Source organism: Podarcis melisellensis, assembly GCF_964234715.1.
Source record: "Podarcis melisellensis genome assembly, chromosome: 2".
NCBI lineage: Eukaryota > Metazoa > Chordata > Lepidosauria > Squamata > Lacertidae > Podarcis > Podarcis melisellensis.
Window position 1 is genome coordinate 26,883,846 of NC_138529.1, and position 23,046 is coordinate 26,906,891.

A 23,046-nucleotide genomic window follows, 5' to 3' on the forward strand; every position below is an offset into this window, starting at 1 on the left:
ATGTCCAGTCGTGACCGACTCTGGAGTTGCGGCGCTCATCTCGCTTTATTGGCTGAGGGAGCCGGCATACAGCTTCCGGGTCATGTGGCCAGCATGACTAAGCCGCTTCTGGTGAACCAGAGCAGCACACGGAAACGCCGTTTACCTTCCCACTGGAGTGGTACCTATTTATCTACTTGCACTTTGACATGCTTTCAAACTGCTAGGTTGGCAAGAGCTGGGTCCGAGCGATGGGAGCTCACCCCGTCGTGGGGATTTGAACCGCCGACCTTCCAATCGACAAGTCCTAGGCTCTGTGGTTTAACCCACAGCGCCACCCATGTCCCTTGTGTATGTATACGTATGCAAAATATTTCTTCCTGGGTTTACTGTTCTCTTATAACTGCCCAGAATTTCAATTAATTCCATACAGGGATTGAAATTAGCCAGGAGCCAGGCACATTTTGAGACCAAGTGAAGATGTTTGGGCGCTAGGATGGAGCCTGACATCTCCGCCACCTGGAGGTGCATGGGGATCATTGGATCTTGCCTGTTTCCACACACCAATACCGCATCCTGTACAATTCTATCAGTTTTCTTTTATCTTTGCAAAATCAGAATTAATTCCTGGAACCAAAATGCATTTTCTGTGCAGCCTGAGCAGGAGCAGTTATAACAACGTTATAATTAATGGTTGTAGCTTGTCTCCACTTACCCCACCCCAGAGCCCTGCTCACGGTTGTGAAGAATATTATTACATTATGAGTCATCTGTGTCAACGTTAAGAAAAAGAGCTTGGTATATGCCAATATCTCTGTGGACTGTCCCTGGGGATCATGTGACTTTTCTTCTTTTAAGTTCTCAAAGTTCTTAACCTAGCTCAAGGTTGTCATCTGAAGTGGCCAAGTGTTTAACTGATCAGTCACAGTCCATCATTTGAAAAATAAGGCTTGAGAGCCATCTTGCCCCAAAATGGCAACTTGACATTCCATTTTGGCGACTGTGGCCTTGGTTTAAGGAGCCATTTGGCACCTAGCTTACAGATCTGAGTTTCTAACACTGAATGTAGTTAACCACTTCACTGACTGTTACACGTATAAGTTGTGAATTGGGAAGTCTCGGATCAAATCTCTGGTCAGCTTTCATGGTCTGAGGTGAACCATCATTTTCTCTGCCTCAGTCCCCTCCGCCTCCCATCTGAAGTAAGGAAGAAAATAATAATAATGGTGTACGTTAGAAAGTGGTGGTTATAAGAATTGCTGATAGCGAATGCAAGTGAGTTTCGGTGAGAGCGTTGGTTATGGGGTAGTCTAGAAAGCACTGGGAATAAATATGTGAAGAGCTTTGTACATTTTGTGGAGGGGAGAGACTGCTTTGCAAATCAAATTGTTTTGTTAAAAGTATGTCAGGCAGCCCCTTGGGGGAGCATACTCCAGAAGTTCCCAGCATAAATATTAAACTGATGACGAGATGAGAAATACAAGGATTTCCTGCAAGCACCTGTAGGGAGAAGAAGCACTAGCCTAGAAATGGAAGGAATTAGTACCACCAGGAAGTGGCTAAAAAAGGTAAAGGACCCCTGACAGTTAAGTCCAGTTGCGAACAGCTCTGGGTTTGCGGCGCTCATCTCGCTTTACTGGCCGAGGGAGCCAGCGTTTGTCCGCAGACAGTTTTTCCGGGTCATGTGGCCAGCATGACTAAGCCGCTTCTGGCAAAACCAGAGCAGCACACGGAAATGTCGTTTACCTTTCTGCCGCAGCGGTACCTATTTATCTACTTGCACTTTGACGTTCTTTCGAACTGCTAGGTTGGTAGGAGCAGGGACCGAGCAACAGGAACTCACTCCGTCACGGGGACTCGAACCACCAACCTTCCGATCGGCAAGCCGTAGGCTCAGTGGTTTAGACACCAGCTGCTTTACAAGGTGGCCTGGGAAAAAATGTTAAGCAACGGAAGAATCATATGAGCTATATAAATCTCACAATGATAAAAACCAAGGCTAAAAGGCCTTTTTAAAAAATCAGCATTCATTAATTCATAATTGTATTTGTATGCCACTTTTCCATGCCAAAGTAAAAATAAAAATCATGCACAAAGTGGCTTACAACAGAGAACAGGGATGCAACTCCAAAAACAAAACAAAAAAATTATTAACAACATAGTGAAACAACAACACAATAGCAAGTATAAGATACAGAAAACAATGTTTCAGTACTATAAATAACAGCAAAGATTACTTTAACAACAAAATAGCAAAAAATAACAAATGGCAAAATAACAAAGGAGCATGTTGAACATGCAGAGAGAAGTATTTGTTGAGTTTCTTTGCCACTGCAAAGTAGGTCCTGTCTCTGGTGCTCTCCAAATCTGTTTCTACTGACATCCTACTTGGTAGCATTTGTCCCTAGGATGGCTGTCTCGCTGTGTCATGTGCTGTGCCTGAGGTGTTTGTTGCCAGCTAGAAAGAATCACATGCAGGTGGCGCTGTGGGTTAAACCACAGAGCCTAGGACTTGCTGATCTGAAGGTCGGCGGTTCGAATCCCCGCGACGGGGTGAGCTCCTGTTGCTCGGTCCCTTCTCCTGCCAACCTAGCAGTTTGAAAGCACTCAGTGCAAATAAATAAATAGGTACCGCTCTGGTGGGGAGGTAAACGGCGTTTCCGTGCGCTGCTCTGGTACGCCAGAAGCGGCTTAGTCATGCTGGCCATATGACCCAGAAGCTGTACGCCGGCTCCCTTGGCCAGTAAAGCGAGATGAGCACTGCAACCCCAGAGTCGGCCACGACTGGACCTAATGATCAGGGGTCCCTTTACCCTTAGGGCTAGAAATAATCAGACAGGACTTTGCCGCTATCCCTAGGAAGCTTGTGGGAGAGGCAGGATGCTCCAAATGCCATCACTCACAGTCCTTGCAGAACTCTCCATTTTGGAATAGCCCTCAATGAGCTCCCCCACTTTCTCCAGACTCCCACCTAGTTTCTCTACGGTTATCTCTGTGTTTCTGGCCGAATTTGCACCCGGCTCTGGAACGAGCTAGTACCATGTTTCCACCCTGTTGTGGTATGTGGCAAGGAGGGGAGAAACAGAACTGGGCATTTGCCGTCTCGCTTTGTTTCAGAAGTTATCTGCACGGAAGGTTAAGGCTGTTCAGACCTAAACTTGGCCACTTGCAGGGATCAGGGGTGAAATGAGAAGCAGCATTCATGGGTTTCTGAGTCATGGGCCATGAGACAGTTCTGACCCCTTTCTCCAGGAAATGGTTTGTTTGCTATTTAGGAGGCTATTGCTGGCCTGAACCGCTGCACAGCTGTGTTTTATCACGGCCGAGAATCTTAAACAGAGAGCAGGGGCATCATATTGGCAAAGTGCTCATCGAGCATATATCTCAGTCTTTGGCTGCCCACATTAAATCACATTACCCAAAATTTATGTTTCAGATGTGCATTTTTCTGCATGATGTGGGGCACTGTGTCTAAGCTGCCCTGAGTATTTGTTCTGCTGAAGAGCTTTTTGTGGCTGGGTGGCTATAGAACAGGGGTCAGCAAACTTTTTCAGCAGGGGGCCAGTCCACTCAGACCTTGTGGGGGGCCAGACTATTTTTTTTTTTGCGCGGGGGGGGGGGGACACAAACGAATTCCAATACCCCACAAATAACACAGAGATGCATTTTAAATAACTGGACACCTTCCACTCATGTAAAAACGCCAGGCAGGCCCCACAAATAACCCAGAGATACATTTTAAATAACAGGACACATTCTACTCTTGTGAAAACACTCTGACTGTCCAGGAGCTGGATTTAGAAGGCGATTGGGCCGGATCTGGCCCCCGGGCCTTAGTTTGCCTACCCATGCTATAGAACAGTGTTTCCCAACCTTGGGCCTCCAGCTGTTTTTGAACTACAATTCCCATCATCCCTGACCACTGGTCTTGCTAGCTAGGGATGATGGGAGTTGTAGGCCAAAAACATCTGGAGGCACAAGGTTGGGAAACACTGCTATAGAAGCTGAGTGAATTAGCATGCTTGCTCAATTCAAGTGCAATCTTTGGGATTTTCACAGATTTTGGATGCGTTAAGCAATTATTGTAGCAATAGATAAGACTGTGCAAGCTTCAAATGAAGTAGGAAAAGTAGAGGCAAGAAGTGATTTTTTTTTTTTACCTGCTGAAATGTTTCTGTTTTAAAAAAATGCATTGTTGCACAAAATTAATTTGTGGCATAACGGATGTATACAACACCAGTCAAGCTAGGAAATTTCAATGCTACAATTTAGTATATATATTTTTCAGGTGACTCTTCCATGGAAGCATTCTTCCATATATCATCTGAATGCTCACTTTTGGGGGCATGCAGAAATTAATTTTCAGGGCCTCATTTTTCTCCTTGAAAATCCGAACTATTTAAAGGACACATAAGCTGTTTGTTTGTTGTGTATTAAAAGGTTTTACATTGGGCGGGGATTCAATCCAGCTAAGTTGTTGCATGTGTGAAATGAGGTCCGCTTGCACAATAGGGGTTTCCCTCCCTCTCTTTCCCCTGTGCCCCCAAATCTACTCCGGAGGGTTGGGGGGTAACAGATTAGAATAGATTTAGGGGATACGTGGGGAAAGAGAGCATGAAAAGTCTCACTGTATGCCTGGACTTCATTCCCCATTCACATACCCCACTTAAAATTATGTCAAATTCCACCCATTTGTTTCAGCAAAAAGCAGTTTGCATGACATGCTTTTAAAGGGTTATATTTGTGAAATACAAGTTGGCTCAGTCTGCAGAGCAGGCAACTCTTAATCTCAGGGTTGTGAGTTCAGTCCCCATGTCGGGCAAAAGATCCCTGCATTGCTAGATGGCCCTTGTGGTCTTATCAAACTCTTATGATTCTTAAGTCAAGTATGCTGAATCAGTTTACAGTCACTGGAAGATTTTCTGGAAAAGCTTCTGCTTTCAACATTTCCCAGAAAAATCAACATCACTGGTGAGAGGTATGAAGGTCCAGAGCAGGCATGGGGAGAACTTTGGCCCTCCAGATTTTGCTGGACTAAAACCCTTTTTTAAAAAAAGGTTATGGATGTGTTTGCCACCCTGGGCTCCTCTGGGAGGAAGGGTGGGATATAACTTGAATAAATAAAACTCCCATTGTCCCTGGCCATTGGCCATGCTTGCTGGGGCCGATGGGAATTGTGGTTTAGCAATATTTGGAGGGCCAAAGGTTCCCCTCAAGTGGTCTACAGTTCATGCTGCAGATGCCATGGGATAATGCTTAATATCATGGGTAGGCAAAGTAAGGCCCAGGGGCTGGATCCGGCCCAGTCGCCTTCTAAATCCGGCCCACGGACGGTCCGGGAATCAGCATGTTTTTACCTGAGTAGAATGTGTGCTTTTATTTAAAATGCATCTCTAGGTTATTTGTGGGGCATAGGAATTCGTTCATTTCCCCGCCCAATAAGTATAGTCTGGCCCCTCACAAGGTCTGAGGGACAGTGGACCGGCCCCCTGCTGGAAAAGTTTGCTGACCCCTGCTTAATATGGTCCTAAGGCAAGTGTCAAAGTTCTTATTACTGAAGCTAAGCATTAAGCTACCTAGATGGAGAACTATAAGGTATGCTTTGGAGGAAGAATATTGGTGTAATAATAGTTTTATTGGGGCAATTGGAAGAGGGCAAGGGAAGCAATGAGGGTCCCAACATATATGGAGAAGGGGGGATTTTCCTTTCGCCTTTCCAAGCAGCTTGGCAGATGGGAGAAGGGGAGACAAGTGTATTAGCTTCCGCCTGCTAAGCAGCTGTGCCCTGGACAGCTGCAATCCATTTGACATGAACTATAGATCCACCTCTTAAAGCCAAAGCATAGGCGTGTTCCCTAGGGCCCAGCCAACTCCGGGGGTCTGCCTGTCAGGTTGTGCCCTTCCACAACAACCGTTTTGTATTGCAAATTGGTGTTTGTTGCACAAATGGGCTACTGAGCAATTAAAACGCACGCATAGAATTGCATCTGGAGTGTGTGCTGCTGCAGAATATGTACAAGAAGTTTGCAACTTGTATAGTAATCACTCCTAGTCAGTTCTGGCAAAACTCTATTCTAACTTCAGGGGGTCAGCTTTGAAATATAACCTGCACTGCATAGAGAAGAAAACACACAGGGTACATGAAGTGCTAAAGGGAGACTCCGAGTGGAATTCTGAGCAGCTTTCTCTTGAGTAATGTATTATTCTGTGTCATTATACATGGTGGCTGCAGTTTCGTGCCATCTTTACAAGGTGGTCAGGAAAGAAAAACCTCTAGTAAATAAGGGGTATTGGCATCCTGATATAATGCAGTTATTCTGGATTTTGGGCCACAGCTATTTTGCAAACCACTAGGCTATAGCTCCCGTCCAGTCTTTCAATCTGCAGGTGTCCTCAGAGGTTAGCTACGCTATGCCAATTGTCGTACCCACCAATATTTTGTGGCAAAATGTGTCTGTTCTACACTTTTATGTTGTGCCAAACGCATCTTCTCTTTCATGCATGAGAAACCTCTTCTAGGATGTATTTTATAGGCAAACTGCCTATAAATTGAAAACTGCCCTGAGGTTGCCCTGAGTGCATGTTGCATTAGTCTTAACCTAGGAAATGGCAAATATGCCCAGGGGATTCATGTCTCTCACCTGTTGTCTCTGAAGTCACAATGCACTTCCTTTCACATGGATAAATCCCAGTTAAGTGGCAATCAATCATGACCCATCACAATAGATCTCATTATAATGTGCACAATGTGTGCATATAGTTTGGTTGTTAACGTTCAGGTTCTAGATTGTGTCTATATTTTCTGAATGTAACCACCAAGTAAAAAATTATTATTAAAATAAACCAAACACTTGACATTCAATTCCTGATTGGCCAAGAGAGACCCAAAGGAAAATACAGTGGTACCTCAGGTTAAGTACTTAATCCGTTCCGGAGCTCTGTTCTTAACCTGAAACTGTTCTTAACCTGAAGCACCACTTTAGCTAATGGGGCCTCCTGCTGCCGCCGCACCGCTGGAGCACGATTTCTGTTTTCATCCTGAAGCAAAGTTCTTAACCCGAGGTAATATTTCTCGGTTAGTGGAGTCTGTAACTTGAAGCGTATGTAACCTGAGGTACCGCTGTATCACTTTTCATTGTCTCTTTTTGGAAAGGAGAAGGTTTTTTCTCTCACACTCTCTGTGTGAGTTAGAAATCACTCATCTGGGGGGAAATGCTGTCTATCATGGACCAATCCAGTTGTGGATATATGAATGCTGATTCATACATTCTAGAAACTTTACGGCTGGTTCAGCAAATGACCATCAATGTAGAGACAGAGCAGAAAATTAGAATTTATGTGCCTCGCTTGCTCTGCTTTCTTTCCTAAGCTGTGTTCATTGATGTCTGTCTGTCTGTCTCCGTCTCCATCTCCATGTTTACCAATACAAATATCTCTTTCAGTTAAAAGCTTGAGACGAGTATAATACTGCAAGTTCAACTCCTAACCCCACATGGTAAAATAATCTTACTGGCCTGGAAAGCAAGGACCACAACAGTAGAGAGTGAAGTCTGTTGGTGTGGGGGCCCTTCTGAATTATTTCTTCCAAAGGAAATTCATACACTGGAAGCTACATTGTAGTAGCCATTTAGAGATCTAATTCTATTTGTGGCATATTACGGAGGATTAGATTAGTCAATACCTACCAACCACAGAAGCCTGAAACTTTCAGGTGAGGAGGTTTGTGATGGAAGAAGCTACATTTGTCTATATAAGTTCTCAGAAGTTGCCCGCCAGCCCATACGTCTTCAAAAAATAGTCATTTATAGCACATCAAAATCGCCTGCAAGGGAATAGAACAGCCAAGTCTCCTTTTTCTGCTTGGTTGCTTGGAAACAATTCTTATTTCCTACAGACAATTGGGGGATTGGCTGTTTATAAACATGGCGTAATGATTTTAATGCTTGACTGCTAAGACACAGAAAAGGCTGTAGTTCTCTGTGCTGTTTAGTTATTCCAAAAGCTGCTGGTGTATTTAGACGATTGTTTTAACCACTTCCATCAGATAATGGTAGGCTTCCACTCAACACCCCCTCTCCACCCCCAACATACTCATTTTTAGAAGGGGTCAGATTCTGTGTTGGCGAGTGTGAGGGAGCTTTAGCTGGCTAGTACAGAAATAAATAGCGTAAGTTAATTTGCATAGGTTATTTTCACTTCCCCCCTTCCACTAAGGAAAATTAAACATGAGGATGATCCTACTTTATCTTCACAACAGGTGGGGTGAGGTAGGCTAGGCTAGGCTAGGCTAGGCTAGGCTATGCAATTGTGATTCATGCCCACAAACACTCAGCAACCTTAATGGTAGAGTAGAAATGCAAAGCCAGGCTGCAGATGAAAAGTCAAGAGAAAGAAAGAGTGAGCTCATTGCTTGTTCTTAGTTACTGGAATGGAGTCACCCTTGACATACCATTTTCATTTTCATAATTTGCATTATTTACCCACCCGCCCCCATCCCAAATCCTGAGTATATTCCTGGCAGGGAGTGTCTAGAGATAATGAAGATTAATTCACTGGGCTTTGTAGCAAGCATCCTCAATTTATACCATGCTCCTGGGTGCATGATTGAAACATTCACAGTTCAGAAGAAAATGATCTGCCTAATATACTTTTTTCCAAGAATCTAGGAACCAAAGTATCAAAAGATGTTTGTTCAGAAAGATATCCTAATATGTGGCAGGTTCAATGTGCAAAGCCCACTGTGTTCCTGGAAGGTTGGAAAACAAGAGGGCTTCAATGCTGTTGAGGAAGCAATGGAAACTAAAAGTTTCAAAGACCAGCCTTCCCCCCAGGTTTGTTGCTCACGCACATAGCCTGTCAATAGCTTTGCCGTTCAGAATTTTATTTAGTCAACCTTGAGCAGGTTGAAGTCTGTTCCAGGCAGTGCTGTGGATAATTTCTCAGAAAGCGCCTTTGGGGAGAAGAAAGAGGCATTGGCAGCTGTGTCCACATCCTCCTAACTGAGGGTACTTCCATTCATCCCTTGACCTCAGAGTGATCTTTGACCAAGTAACTTAATTAACTCTGTGCCTTAGTTGTTCCCCTTTCGAATGCACTGCCCTGCTTTATGAAGATAATGCACAAGGAAATGCATGTTTTCAGATGCAGGGTGCAGAAAGTGTGGTCTGGAGAAGAAACTAAGGTGCTATAGACAAGATTGGCAGTGGGAACTACAGTTTTCAAAACACCACTTTGAAAACGTAAGCTGAGAGTGTTCTCTAACCTGCATAATTCCTCCTTGATTGGTTCACTGTGTGTAAATCGGAGAAGACAGAGCTGCTTACTTGCACAGAGCTTCTTTGTCATGGGAATCACTTGAAAAGTTGAGGGTATCTACTGTTTTGTTGATTGTATGAGTAATTCAGCTTGGTAATATCCTGTTCACACTTTTCCACCTGCCGAGCATTGATATGATGGGTGAATGGCATACTACTCATTAAAGTGTGCTGGATTTAGATGTTGACTGAAAATAGCAAACTGCCACCACATTTACCATTTGTTCCTTTGCTCATTGGTTAGCAGTCTTTTTGGAACATGATAGAATGATATGGCTTCACTGATCCTGTGAACTGCCTGATGTCATCCCTGGTGTTTTGCGATCCTTTTCATCAAATGGAAGCACACAACTGCCCAATTGTATCATTTCCTCTTTTAGGAACGGCAGCTTATCTCTTTCAGAACTGATTTGAAGTAAAGGAGCAAGATGAGGTCAACAGGGTTTTGTGCCGAAATCTTAAACACCAGGAGATACCACCCCTCCACCCAAATTGTTCCTTAATCCTAAGGTGATTGTGGGTGTTGCACAACAACTGGGAATTTAGTTTATGTAGATCAGTGCACACCTTTCTTATTTACTCTCGGAGGCCTTGTGAAACTGTTCCAAGCATCCCTTCCTCAAGTGCTGATTCAATAGAGTAGCGATTGCCAGCACCAGTATGGAATGCTCTGCAATAGCCAAAACCAGGCGCTGCAACCTTCAAACAGCTTGACTTCACCCCCAAAGGCACACTCTTCCATTGTCTCCCGAGACAGAGGGATGCTCCAAGCCAAAGAATGCCCAGGTGATCTCCACCAGTGCCATACCTGCTTAAGTTAATGCTTCATGTTTAGGGACCGGCTGAGTATCTCATCCCAGGTCTGCAGGCAGCGAATGTGTGGCAAGGGCCCAATATATTGCCCCATCTGCATGATGTTGGGCCTTCAACTATTACAGCAACGCCATGGATTGTAACCACAGGAAAGCTACTCTCACACCATGGTTTTAAAGGGAATGTGGGTCTGGGAGGTGGGGAGGGCAGGATCCTGTTGGAGGGAGGAAATGAGAACAAAAGGGAGAACCAAACAGCTCTGTGGAAATGTAGAGAAGGCAGGGGGAAGCTTTGCTTCATGGTTCCAAGGCATGAGCAGGCATTCGGTCATCCTAATGAAAAGGCCACTGTGTGCTCTGGGATGGGATAGGAGAGGCTAAATAACAAAGCGGCTCTCTGAGGAAAATCTGGCTTGTGTTTTATTATTTGAGCTCTGTTAGCACGGAAGCCTTGCATATGCAACACATTAAGATGAGGCAAGCTCTGCACCATATTGAGAGCAGTCCATAGTTTGAATTGCCCGATAAATAATAATAATGATGATGATGATGATGATGATGATAATAATAATAATAATAATAAATATGTTTGTGCTGTACTTTTGTACTGTTTTATTGTTGTTAGCTGCTCAGGGCGGCTAACAACAATAAAACAGTACAAAAGTACAGCACAAACAACACTCTAAAATCATTCATTATAAAATTAATTAAATTCAAGCCACTGGCCACCATTGGGCCAGAGCTCCGCGAAGATTGCCGAAGGAGGGAGTCAGGCTGTGCCCTGGCCAAAGGCCTGGCGGAATAACTCTGTCTTGCAGGCCCTGCGGAAAGATGTCAAGACCCGCAGGGCCCTAGTCTCTTGTGACAGAGTGTTCCACCAGGTTGGAGCCGCAGCCGAAAAAGCCCTGGCTCTAGTTGAGGCCAGCCTAACTTCTCTGTGGCCTGGGACCTTCAAGATGTTTTTATTTGAAGACCGTAAGTTTCTCTGTGGGGCATACCAGGAGAGGCGGTCCCGTAGGTACGAGGGTCCTAGGCCGTATAGGGCTTTAAATGTTAAAACCAGCACCTTAAACCTGATCCTGTACTCCACCGGGAGCCAGTGCAGCTGGCATAGCACCGGGTGAATGTGATCTCGCAGCGAAGACCCCGGGAGAGGCGGTCCCGTAGGTACGAGGGTCCTAGGCCGTATAGGGCTTTAAATGTTAAAACCAGCACCTTAAACCTGATCCTGTACTCCATAGCACCGGGTGAATGTGATCTCGCAGCGAAGACCCCGTAAGGAGTCTCGCTGCAGCATTCTGCACCCGCTGGAGTTTCTGGGTCAGTCTCAAGGGCAGCCCCACGTAGAGCGAGTTACAATAATCCAGTCTGGAGGTGACCGCCGTGTGGATCACAGTGGCTAGGTCAGGGCGAGAGAGGTAAGGAGCCAACTGCTTAGCTTGGTGGAGATGGAAAAATGCCGCATTTGTTATAGCTGCAATCTGCGCCTCCATGGAAAGGGAGGTGTCGAAGATTACACCCAAACTCTTAACGGACGGTGCTGGCACTAGTTGCACCCCCGCAAGAGATGGGAGTTGCCCCCCCCCAATCCCATATCGCCCCGTCCCAGCCAGAGGACCTCTGTCTTCGAAGGATTTAGCTTCAACCGGCTCCCACGTAACCATCCAGCCACAGCTTCCAAGCATCTGGTCAGTGTGTCTGGGGCCGAGTCAGGATGGCCATCCATCAACAGATAGAGTTGGGTGTCATCGGCATACTGATGGCAACCCAGCCCAAAACTCCGGACAAGCTGGGCGAGGGGGCGCATAAAGATGTTGAAAAGCATTGGGGAGAGTATCGCACCCTGAGGTACTCCACACACCAAGGAGTGGCGCGATGACAATTCCCCCCCAAGCGCCACCCTCTGTCCCCGACCAGAGAGAAACGAGCGCAGCCATTGAAGGACTGTGCCCTGGATCCCCACGTCAGCAAGGCAGTGGTCCAGGAGTTCGTGATCGAATACTTTCCCATTGAGGATATTGATATATTTGCTATGGTTATATCAAATAAAACTGAGCTTGCAATGTGCCTTCTAACAGAGCGGTCAGACTTAGATTCCCATACCCATACTGTGCAGAGTGTTTTCAGTCCTTGTTCCACATTCTAATTGATGTATATGGTAAGTGGCCTTGGTTTCTCATAACTGGATTCTTATTTTATAGGTGTTCTGTCTTGTGAGTTAAATAAAGCTGTGGGGTAATTTGAATCCGTGTCTTAAGTACTTGTAGCTTTCTCCATAGCTCATGGCTCATATGTTCAACTCTTGCCTGTTAAAAGCTTTTATACACATGAGGCTTATCTCATAATGGAAATGTAAAACCTACACTCACTGCCCCAAATGTACACCTGCTTTTTAACATGGTTCTCATGCTTTCTGCCCTTTCTGAATAATGATTGCATTAGGCATCAGGGGCCCTGTCAGAAACTCAAACGTGCTTCTTAAATGTTGGTTGTGAAATACGGTTTGAAGGGATAGCTGAACATTGGTTGTTTGAAGGAAAACATCATAGAATAGGTTTGTTCAGCTTCCCCTTCGAACAGTAATGCTGTGATATGTTGTGTAATGCTCCAAGGATTTCTGATATACAGATCTGAGAAGGCACGTTTGGAAAACCAAACCACTTCTGTTTGACAAGAAGTCATTGTGGAGGAGAGACGGGTGACAATTTTTTACATGTGCAATAGTTGTGCACGTGTAAAAACTACATGCACATGGTACACCAACAAGCTCATGATTCCTACGTATCTTTGGCCACAGGAAGTGGGCAGCATTTTCAGGGGAGTGTTACACCAACCCCCCAGGCCTGCCCACTGTGGTTGTGCACTGGGTGGGGGTGGGGGAACAGAGCCGGGGGAGGGGGCTCCAGAAGAATAGTTGATTGTCCTTCTCATCCTACCCAATAATCATTCTCTGCAAATGTAGCTCCACCCCCCTTCTACTTAGAAAGCAGATAGTTGGGAACACCTATCTCTATCCTTAAAAAGAAACCCCGGCCTAGCTAGATACCGTATTTTTCGCTCTATAAGACTCACTTTTCCCCTCCTAAAAAGTAAGGGGAAATGTGTTTGCGCCTTATGGAGCGAATGCAGGCTGCGCAGCTATCCCTGAAGCCAGAAGAGCAAGAGGGATTGGTGTGCAGCGAACTAGGTGCGTCTTATGCTCGGGTGTGTCTTATAGAGCAAAAAATACAGTAGCTTCTTTCCTCTATTTCCTAACAAAAAGAGAGTAAAAATGTTAGACAGCTGTGAATGCTGGCAAGGAACCAGGAAGTGAAATACATTGGTACCTCAGGTTAAGTACTTAATTCGTTCTAGAGGTCCGTTCTTAACCTGAAACTGTTCTTAACCTGAAGCACCACTTTAGCTAATGGGGCCTCCCGCTGCTGCCATGTGATTTTTGTTCTCATCCTGAAGCAAAGTTTTTAACCCAAGGTACTTTTTCTGGGTTACCGGAGTCAGTAACCTGAAGCGTCTGTAACCCGAGGTACCACTGTATGTCTCTTACAGTCCTTCATTCTGCAGCTCAACTTTCCTAGGCTTCCATGTAAAATCTCCCTTGCCTCTCCTCTCTCTCTCTGTTCCCTGCTGCCAGATGTTCCTCCAAGGCTGGTAGGGACTGTTTTTTGCTTGGAGTAATATATGTTCACCAGTACGAGAATGCCTTGTGCTACATCCCATGCCCAGGACCTCATTTTGCTTGACTGGAAACGTAGCCTTGCCACAGGTCACGTGGCGAGCTGGAGGTCACGTGATTTGCAAGCCTGCCCTTAGCCAGGCGGGTGTTAAGCTTTTCTTCCTTGTTTCTGAATGTGTGTAATCAGAGCAACCCTGTGCTGCTTTTCTGCTTAATTCCTGACCTCCTTTGGATTTTAGCACTGGGCCTCCCCGGAACGCTTAAGCTGTTCAGATGTTTCAAACGCAGTGTGGCTGTGGCTACAAAAAAACAACTGTTTTGTATGTTGGCATGTTTGACTGGCTGCGGACCTTCCAATTTTGGTGTTCCTGCCGGGAGAAAGCAGGTGCATGCTCTTGAGAATGACTAACAAAGCAGTAAATAAAAAGCAGGGGATTTTAGTGTCGTGTCAGAAGGGAGCTTTGAGAGAATCCACACCAGCAACTTCATTTTAGCAATTGTGGCAAAGTCTAGTGAATGGACTCTGTTTACATTATATTTGGCTTGTAAACAGCCGCTTAACTTGGTATGAATTCTTGGCAATCAAGCAGGGGTGTTTTTGCAAGATGAAAATCAGCATGTGGCGCTTGGTTTTTCTTTGCTTTTGACCCTTTGTGGCAATAATATACTGTATCTAATACAGTGGTACCTCCAGGTTACATACGCTTCAGGGTACAGACGCTTCAGGTTACAGACTCCGCTAACCCAGAAATAGTACCTCGGGTTAAGAACTTTGCTTCAGGATGAGAACAGAAATCGTGCTCCGGCGGCGCAGTGGCAGCGGGAGGCCCCATTAGCTAAAGTGGTGCTTCAGGTTAAGAACAGTTTCAGGTTAAGAACGGACCTCCGGAACGAATTAAGTACTTAACCCAAGGTACATCTCAGCACACCTAGTATCTGTGGGCTACTAATGTTTGTGACTTTATTTGCAAGGCTGAAGTAGTCACTGGGACTATGGATCTCCATGGTTTTTATCCTCCATGGATGAAATTGGCTAGTTTTTCACGCTTTGTGCGGAAGCTTCTTGTGCTCCCACGCAGTATGCATGTTTCAGACCCGCTTCCATATCTTCGCAGATTTATGACTTCCTCCATTTTACATAATTTGTGCGTATTCCATGTGGTGTATTTGCAAATCTAATGTGGCTTGTTGTCTGGCGCTGAGACTAGGCTGCAAAAATGCATTCTTGGAAAATGAACATCATTTGCATACTGTGATGCTTCCTCCCATAGGCTGATTTTTAACCCCCTGCCCTTTAAATAAATAAACCTTTATTTACCTTGTTTGTTCAACAGCTCCCTGGATGATGCGACACTTTGCACTGTAAATAAATAGCTGTGGAGATGCTGTGGCAGAACTAACAGCTTGCTTTGAGTTAGCGAGGTTTTTCTGTGCTGCTGTTACTATTCTGATTCTTTTCTGCAGCACTGGGCTGCCTTGATTAGCTTATCTGCAGAAGAAGGAGAAGGAGAAGAAGGAGAAGAAAGAATTGGGCACAGCTGTTGCTCGCAGATACAGATGAGGGATTTTTGTTAAATTAGGATGCTAACTTTGATTAGAATTGAAGAGAAATAAAGCACCCATGGAAGTGGGGTGATCTTGTGCTCCAACATGGGAAATATTTCCCAAGGCTATTGGAAGTGAGGAGCACACAATAGACTGCATGACACACTTGCCTGATACATCTGTACATGCTAGCAGAATCCTTCCCTTGGTGACTGTCTAAGTAGGGCCGCTTCTGCCCGAAGATACAGCTTGCGGCCAATGTAGCTGCTTTGCCGGTTGATGTCTCATTGAATAGAAAGGGTACAGCAAGGAGTCCCTGTTGTGGGTGGCTGCCAATGGGTGCTGCCTAGTGACTCCTTGTTTATGAAATGTCCTCCCTTGTGTGGTGTGTCTTATCTCCCTCATTAAAATCTATGTGGAATTTTGGGACGCAGGTAGCGCTGTGGATTAAACCACAGAGCCTAGGACTTGCCGATCAGAAGGTCGGCGGTTCGAATCCCCACAACGGGGTGAGCTCCCGTTGCTCGGTCCCTGCTCCTGCCAACCTAGCAGTTTGAAAGCACGTCAAAGTGCTAGTAGATAAATAGGTACCACTCCGGCGGGAAGGTAAACGGCATTTCCATGCGCTGCTCTGGTTCGCCAGAAGCAGCTTAGTCATTCTGGCCACATGACCCGGAAGCTGTACGCCGGCTCCCTCAGCCAGTAAAGCGAGATGAGCGCCGCAACCCCAGAGTCAGTCACAACTGGACCTAATGGTCAGGGGTCCCTTTACCTTTACCTATGTGGAATTTTAAAACATTCCTGCCCACCCAGGTGTTAGATAACTGAAACAGCCTTTGAAACCCCCCAGGCGTATTCTGCACCTGGCTATCGGCCACTTGTAACCAAGCAAAGATGCCCAGGCACCAGGATGGGGCCTGACGTCTCTATCACCTGGAGGTGCATGCCTGGGGATCCTCGGATCTTGACTGTTTTCACACAGTAGCAACACATCCTGTAGAATCATATCCATTATATTTTATCTACACAATCAGAGTGAATTTCAGGAACCAAAAAGTCTTATTGAAAAAATACAACTTTTGAGCCTTCTGGCCACCAAAATGGCAACTAGGCATTCTGTTTTGGTGACTGTTAATCCCGGTTTAATTAGCCATTTGGCACCTAAATTACATATCTGAGTTTCTAACACTGACCTTACTTAGCTGGGAGGATGTTTTTAAATGTTTGTGTTGTTTTGCATTTTTATTGTTTGTTGCCCTGGAGTTCTTTGGGAAGGAAGGGAGGGAGGGATTGTTATTTTGAAAAATAATATAGAGGTGTCCTACATTGTGGCTGTTGGAATATATAGGGAGACACCTCCTTTCCTGCGTCATACACTATACAGTGGTACCTCGGATTACATACCCTTCAGATTACAGACTCCGCTAACCCAGAAATAGTGCTTCAGTTTAAGAATTTTGTTTCAGGATGAGATAGAAATCGGGCTCCGGCAGCGCGGCGGCAGTGGGAGGGCCCATTAGCTAAAGTGGTGCTTCAGGTTAAGAACAGTTTCAGGTTAAGAACGGACCTCCGGAACGAATTAAGTACTTAACCTGAGGTACCACTGTACCTTGAAAGCACACTCAAAGAAAATCCTTTCCCTCAAAGAATTCTGGGCACTGTAGTTTTTCCCCTCGCAGAGTTACGATTCCCCTCAGCCTTTAACAACCTGCAGTGCCCAGAATCCTTTGAAGGGGAAAATTGTCCTTCACATGTGCTTTAAAGTTATAGTGTATACACAACCGCAGAGCGGCACACATTACACGAAGCAGGCTCTTCAGGAGATAAAGTGTGTTTGCTTTGCAGAAAACAAGCCTTAGATACACAGAAGGCAAAAATCTTCTCCTCCAGAAGCCTCTCATTCCATTGGTGGTGGCCAGTCACTAGTTCCACTGCTTTGGGTTAGTGCTTGGCTGAGTCTGTCCATGCTGCAGTCTTTTTATAAAAGAGCCCTTTTCTAATGGGAGAAAGACAAACGACGGCCACTTTGCTTGCTAAGGGTTATTAATAGATGGAACTGGGGAAGAAATAGTGTTTAAAAAGGTTTCTGAAGCAATGGGCTTTTCATTGGTTAGCTTTCGTAGCCTCAAATGTATGTTTCTGAAAAGTGGAATGAGGGGATACGACTTGTTCTCTGTTGGCATAAGCAGATGCTCATCATCTCTCTCTCTTTTTCTCCTTTCTTAGTCCCTGTTGCTCTTGGCTCTCGTGGGAGCTGTCTTTCTGGGCCTCAACCTGGTATTCCTTGGTATTTATCTGATCTGTCTGTGCTGCTGCAAGAGGGAGGAGGAGTCAGAGACGAAGAGGCCCAATTCGTGCTGCATCACCTGGACTGCTGTGGTCGCCGGCCTCATCTGTTGGTGAGTTCATTTGGAGCCTAGAGAGCAGAAGGCCCATGGGTGATGGAGCGGGTGGGTGGTGTCTGAATGCTTGGGTTCACTGGTAGGGTTTCCACCTTTGTGGGGCCTCTCCCTGCCCCCCAATCTGGTACTGCAGTGACTTCAAAGTAACGCATTGCAATCTATTGCGGCCTAATAAGATGGCTCCTCTGGAATTTGTCACACACGCACGTGCCCACGAATGTGTAAATCTGTCTGTGCTTGGCTACCCAGAGCTTAAATATATGACCTTTTACACAAGTGAGTAGCCACCACAGAAAAGGCCCCGTTCTCACGTTGCCACCCTTTGGATATCTCGTGGAGGAGGCACCTGAAGAAGGGCCTCAAATCATGGCCACAGAGTCCAGGTTGGTTGACATGGAGAGAGGACGTCCTCGAGGCATTGTGGTCCCAAGCCATTCAAGGCTTTATAGGTAAACACCAGCTCTTTGAATTGGGCCCGGAACTTAATTGGCCACCAGGATCGGTGTACAGTGGTACCTCTGGTTACGAACTTAATTCGTTCTGGAGGTCCGTTATTAACCTGAAACTGCCACCGTGCTGCCGGTGTGCAATTTCTGTTCTCATCCTGAGGTAAAGTTCTTAACCCGAGGTACTACTTCCAGATTAGTGGAGTCTGTAACCTGAGGTGTTTGTATCCTGAGGTACCACTGTAATACGCTCAGAGGTCAAGTTCCACCTTGGAAAACTGCCTGTAGGCCATAATGCGTGGCACACGCCTCTGTTTTATCGCATGCACACATGGCAGCTCACACTCCGTTTGTCCTATTGTATTTCTCTCACCCTTAAAGAAACAAAGGGTCCACAAGGGAAAAGGAGACAGTTCAGCTACTGTTTCAGTGCCTCTTTTGCTAAAGGGCATGGTTTGACAGCTTCCTATTCCTTGAGCCAAAGACTCATGTTTCATCTTCCACCACCAGTCCCCTAGTTTGAACACTGCAATTCAATGCTCTTGAAGGCCCTTCCCTGTCTTGCTCAAGAGGAGCGAGCATGCTGTGTGCATTTGCAGATGCTCCTGGGTGCCTCACTTTAATCGCTGCTTCCTCGAGAGGGCTTCTTTGCTCCAGTATTCATTTCTCTTTTGGCTAATCCCAAGAGGCGGAGGGAGATGGGGGTGTGGAGGAGTCCTTTAGCTTTTAATCCCACCACTAAGCAGATGGCACAGCTGGCTGTCCAGGGTCACGTGAGGCTTGAGGTTAATTGTGTATGGAGTCTGACTCAAAGGAGGGAGAGCAGGGTTGGTGGTCCCTGGGTTCTGGTCTATTGCTTTCTCTCCATCGCCCGTACCTCTCCAGGATGAAGAATACTTTTAATCTAGAGCAGTGGTTCTCAACCTGTGGGTCCCCAGATCTTTGTTGGACTCCAACTCCCATCATCCCTGAGCTCTGGCCTTGCTAGCTAGGGGTGATGGGAGTTGTAGTTCAACAACATCTGGGGACCCACAGGTCGAGAAAGGCTGATCTAGAGGCTTCCTGTATGTCTAGGGTGTTATTTCATCTCTCGGTTGGTTGAGCAAGTCCAGAGGTAGATACTGCATGTGGCAAAGAATCGTAATGTCATCTTTTCATAGAAGAACAGAGGCCACTGGTGGACTATCAAATTATAATTCTTGTATAAAATCACTTTCAGAATTAGATATAGGGGGAAGAATGTAGAGAATGGATTTGGGGGGCTTAGAAAATAAGCGTAGATGTGTTTTAAAGCAGCTATTAAGGGGGAATTTAAAAAAAAAATCAGGGAAGGAGGGAAGTCAAGAAGAGGGGGGGAACCCTAATAAATACGATTGGAGTTATGTAATAATTTGGAAGATTTAATAAAAACCATTATAGAAAGAAATCGTCACTTCACCCTAAGTTAAAGCAACTGATAATAAGCCCAGCCCACTTCTCACCCCACCTGACCCCAATGATGTAGGCAAGTGGTGTTAGCACAGGTCATAGCTACATCACAGAATTGCAAAGGTATATAGTCCAGGGGCAGGAACCTGCGACCCTGCGATGTCATAGATGGTGCCAGACTACAGCTCCCATCTTCCCTGACATTTGGCCATGCTAACTGGGGCTAATGGGAGTTGGAGTCCCTCAACGTGTACCCACTGCAGAACCTTCCAAACACTCCTAAAAAAAATAAAAATCTAATGGTTGAACGTGTATACAATATAAGGCATCAACCGAGGAGTTATGCGGCTGGTAGTGCCGCTGCTGCAAGTCGTTGGAGGCCATTGCTTTTCACTAGTGTTGCGTGTTGCATGCAATCATTGGCAGGAGCATTGTTGGTTGTTCCCTGAATTGGTGTAGCTCATCGGATGCAATGAGAAACTGAGCCTTTAGTTCAGGGGTTCTCAAAGAGTGCGGCAGGAGAGGATGGCAAGTGTGGCAGGAGGATCCAAGCACAACCAAAGAAATATTTAAACATTTCAGTGTAGTGTTGCATAGAACAGTATCAAAATAAAATAAACAATAATTTGCAGAATATGGATAAATATCTTTTCAAAATGCAGCTCTGCCATGAGTTGTTTCTTTGTATTTCTTACCAATAAAAAAAATGGTACGACCTGAGCAATTTTTTATTCTGAAAAGTTTGGCCCAGAGGGAAAAAAACCTGCTTTGGTGTCACCAGCCCAATACTCTGCCAAATACTCTGTGGAATACTCTGCCAAAAAAGATCAATCAGTTGCTTTCTGTTTCAATTTTTAAACGCCTGCTTGATTCCCGCCCCCGCCTTTCTGTCAGGCTTATGCAGCCAATAAATAATGCATCTTTCCATTAATAGTTTGCTGTTTTCTGTTTTTAACTTTTTGTATGTGTGGTGGGTTTTTTTTTTAATTGGATGGTTTCATATATAATTGTTGTAAACACTCTTGAATTTCTATGAATGGAAAATTCATAAATATGTAAATATGTATGTAAATTTTTTTATATAAATACGTAAAACAGAAAGACAAGGAGTGCTTTGACTTGATCAAACCATACCAGCATCTCTTGTGGCGGGTGTGTACACACACACACACAGCACAGCACAGCACAGCACAGCACAGTTGCCAGTTAATTTAGCTTTGGGGCGGGGGATTGTATCTTGGTAAAACAATCAGTGCAAGTGAAACTCATCAATTTCCCCTGAGATGGGGGAAATGTTTAGTTGCTGAGATGCCGCCTTGCCTTCAAAGGGGTCTCCTAATGGCAGCTACAATTTGTTGTGTCCCTGTGCTGGCTGCTCCCTTCCCACCGTTACACAAGTTACCCGACTGCACCACCTACAGAAAATGAACTCTCTTGCTCACAACTGCCAAGCCACCCCTTTGTGGAAATGGAATGCAGAATTTTGCTACTGCGTTATGTGTGAGTTAAGTGCCACAGACGAAAGGGGGAAACATTTGCACCGCAAGTGGAGCAGTTTGTGAGCGCATATTTTCATCTTGCTTCCTGTTTGTCTTTTTCCTTCAGTGTGGCTTGTGTGGGGAAGCTGCAGCTGTAAGGCGAGGAGAGCCCTTCATTTTGGGCACTGATGGGTTCTGCCTCTTTCGCGTCGCCATTGCGCAAATCGCTCGGGTTAGATAGGGGGGTTCATACGCAGGTTGGGAGGTGGTTGGGATGGCAATCCTGGGCATACTGGAGAAAACAAAGCCTCTTCCCCCATTTTTTTACACTCTTAACTCTGGCCTCTGCCTGAGACACGTGGTTTCATCCCAGGTGGCAGATCTGCGCTCAATTCACCTTGCCTCTTATGCAAGGCAGAGTGATCAGATGAGCTCGGTTGCCTGAGGCTTTCACGGTTGGGTTACTTCTGGCTGTAAGGATGAAGTTGGGAGTGGGGGTTGCCCATCTTCAGGCCCCGATCTTCCTTCTACTTTCTCAGAGGTTAGAAATAGTAGAACTAGGCAAATGGTTTCGACATCTGGCCACCCATAGCTGCAAACACAGAGGAAATAACACTGCTGTACAGTGGTACTTTGGGTTAAGAACTTAATTTGTTCTGGAAGTCCGTTCTTAACCTGAAACTGTTCTTAACCTGAGGTACCACTTTAGCTAATGGGGCCTCCCGTTGCCTCCATGCTGCCGGAGCACGATTTCTGTTCTCATCCTGAAGCAAAGTTCTTAACCCGAGGTACTATTTCTGGGTTAGCGGAGTCTGTAACCTGAAGCGTCTGTAACCTGAAACATCTGTAACCTGAGGTACCACTGTATTATCAGCTTGGTATGTCTCCCCCAATTCATACATCTGCTGAGGAACGCGGGTGGCGCTGTGGTCTAAACCAGCGAGCCTCTTGGGCTTGCCGATCAAAAGGTCGGCGGTTCGAATCCCTGCAACGGGGTGAGCTCCTGTTGCTCTGTCCCAGCTCCTGGCAACCTAGCAATTCAAAAGCACGCCAGTGTGAATAGATAAATAGGTACCGCTCTGGCGGGAAGGTAAGCGGTGTTTCCGTGCACTCTTGTTTCGGTCACGGCGTCCCATTGCGCCAGAGGCAGTTTAGTCATGCTGGCCACATGACCCGGAAAAGCTGTCTGTGGACAAATGCCAGCTCCCTTGGCCTGAAAGCAATAAGAGCGCCACACCCCATAGTTGCCTTTGACTGGACTTAACTGTCCAGGGGTCCTTTTACCTTTTACCTACATCTGCTGGGAGGTTTTCATGGCACTCTTTTGGCTTCAGCCATTTACTGCACAAACCCTTCTCAATCAGCTCATTCAATTCTACGTTCCAGGAACTTCCAAAGGGCTTTAGTGCTTAATAGTTTGAGGGTGATCTTTTATTCGCTGAATGGAAGTATCTGTATCTGGGAGTAAACATGCTGATTAAACCGGCGTGCTGTTCCCATGACTTGCCTTCTTCCCTAACCCAAACACATGATTCCCCCCCCACCCCACCCCTGGGGCTTTAGGCTTGTTGAAATTCTGGCTATATTGTCTCCTATCCATAAGCTTTGGATGAGTGAGATGAGGGGTAGGCAGAGTAATAAATATCCTAAGTGCTTTTCAGGTCCCCAGGGCGCTTTGATAGCGAGTGCAACAATATAGAGCAGCTCTTGCACTGACTGCGGGGCATCTGGTTCTTCAAATCTTAAATGCGTAGCAAGAGCATCGATCAGAGCGAAGCTCCCCGCCTGTTACGCTACACCTAGCAGATTTCTATTTTCTGCTTGCTGTATGCTATAAAATGGATGATTTAGGGAAATCTGTGGGAATGGAGAATCCAGAGTTTCAGGTTTGTTCTTGCTCTTCAAACCTATTACTTTAGATCAGTCAAGCTTGCCTTTCCAGGCTGGAGCTCCTTCCTATATACGCAGA

The 23,046-nt window shown here is 45.7% G+C and overlaps 1 protein-coding gene across 3 annotated transcripts in view; it reads left to right on the top strand.

The window, feature by feature from the left end:
* Positions 1 to 23,046, top strand: part of TTYH2 (tweety family member 2) — a 78,960-nt gene that overhangs the window by 17,831 nt on the left and 38,083 nt on the right. For all 3 annotated transcript variants that reach the window (XM_081899741.1, XM_081899739.1, XM_081899740.1), the window contains exon 2: positions 17,550 to 17,722. In XM_081899741.1, the coding sequence (XP_081755867.1) occupies positions 17,550 to 17,722 (173 nt within the window). The remainder of the gene's footprint in view (positions 1 to 17,549; positions 17,723 to 23,046) is intronic.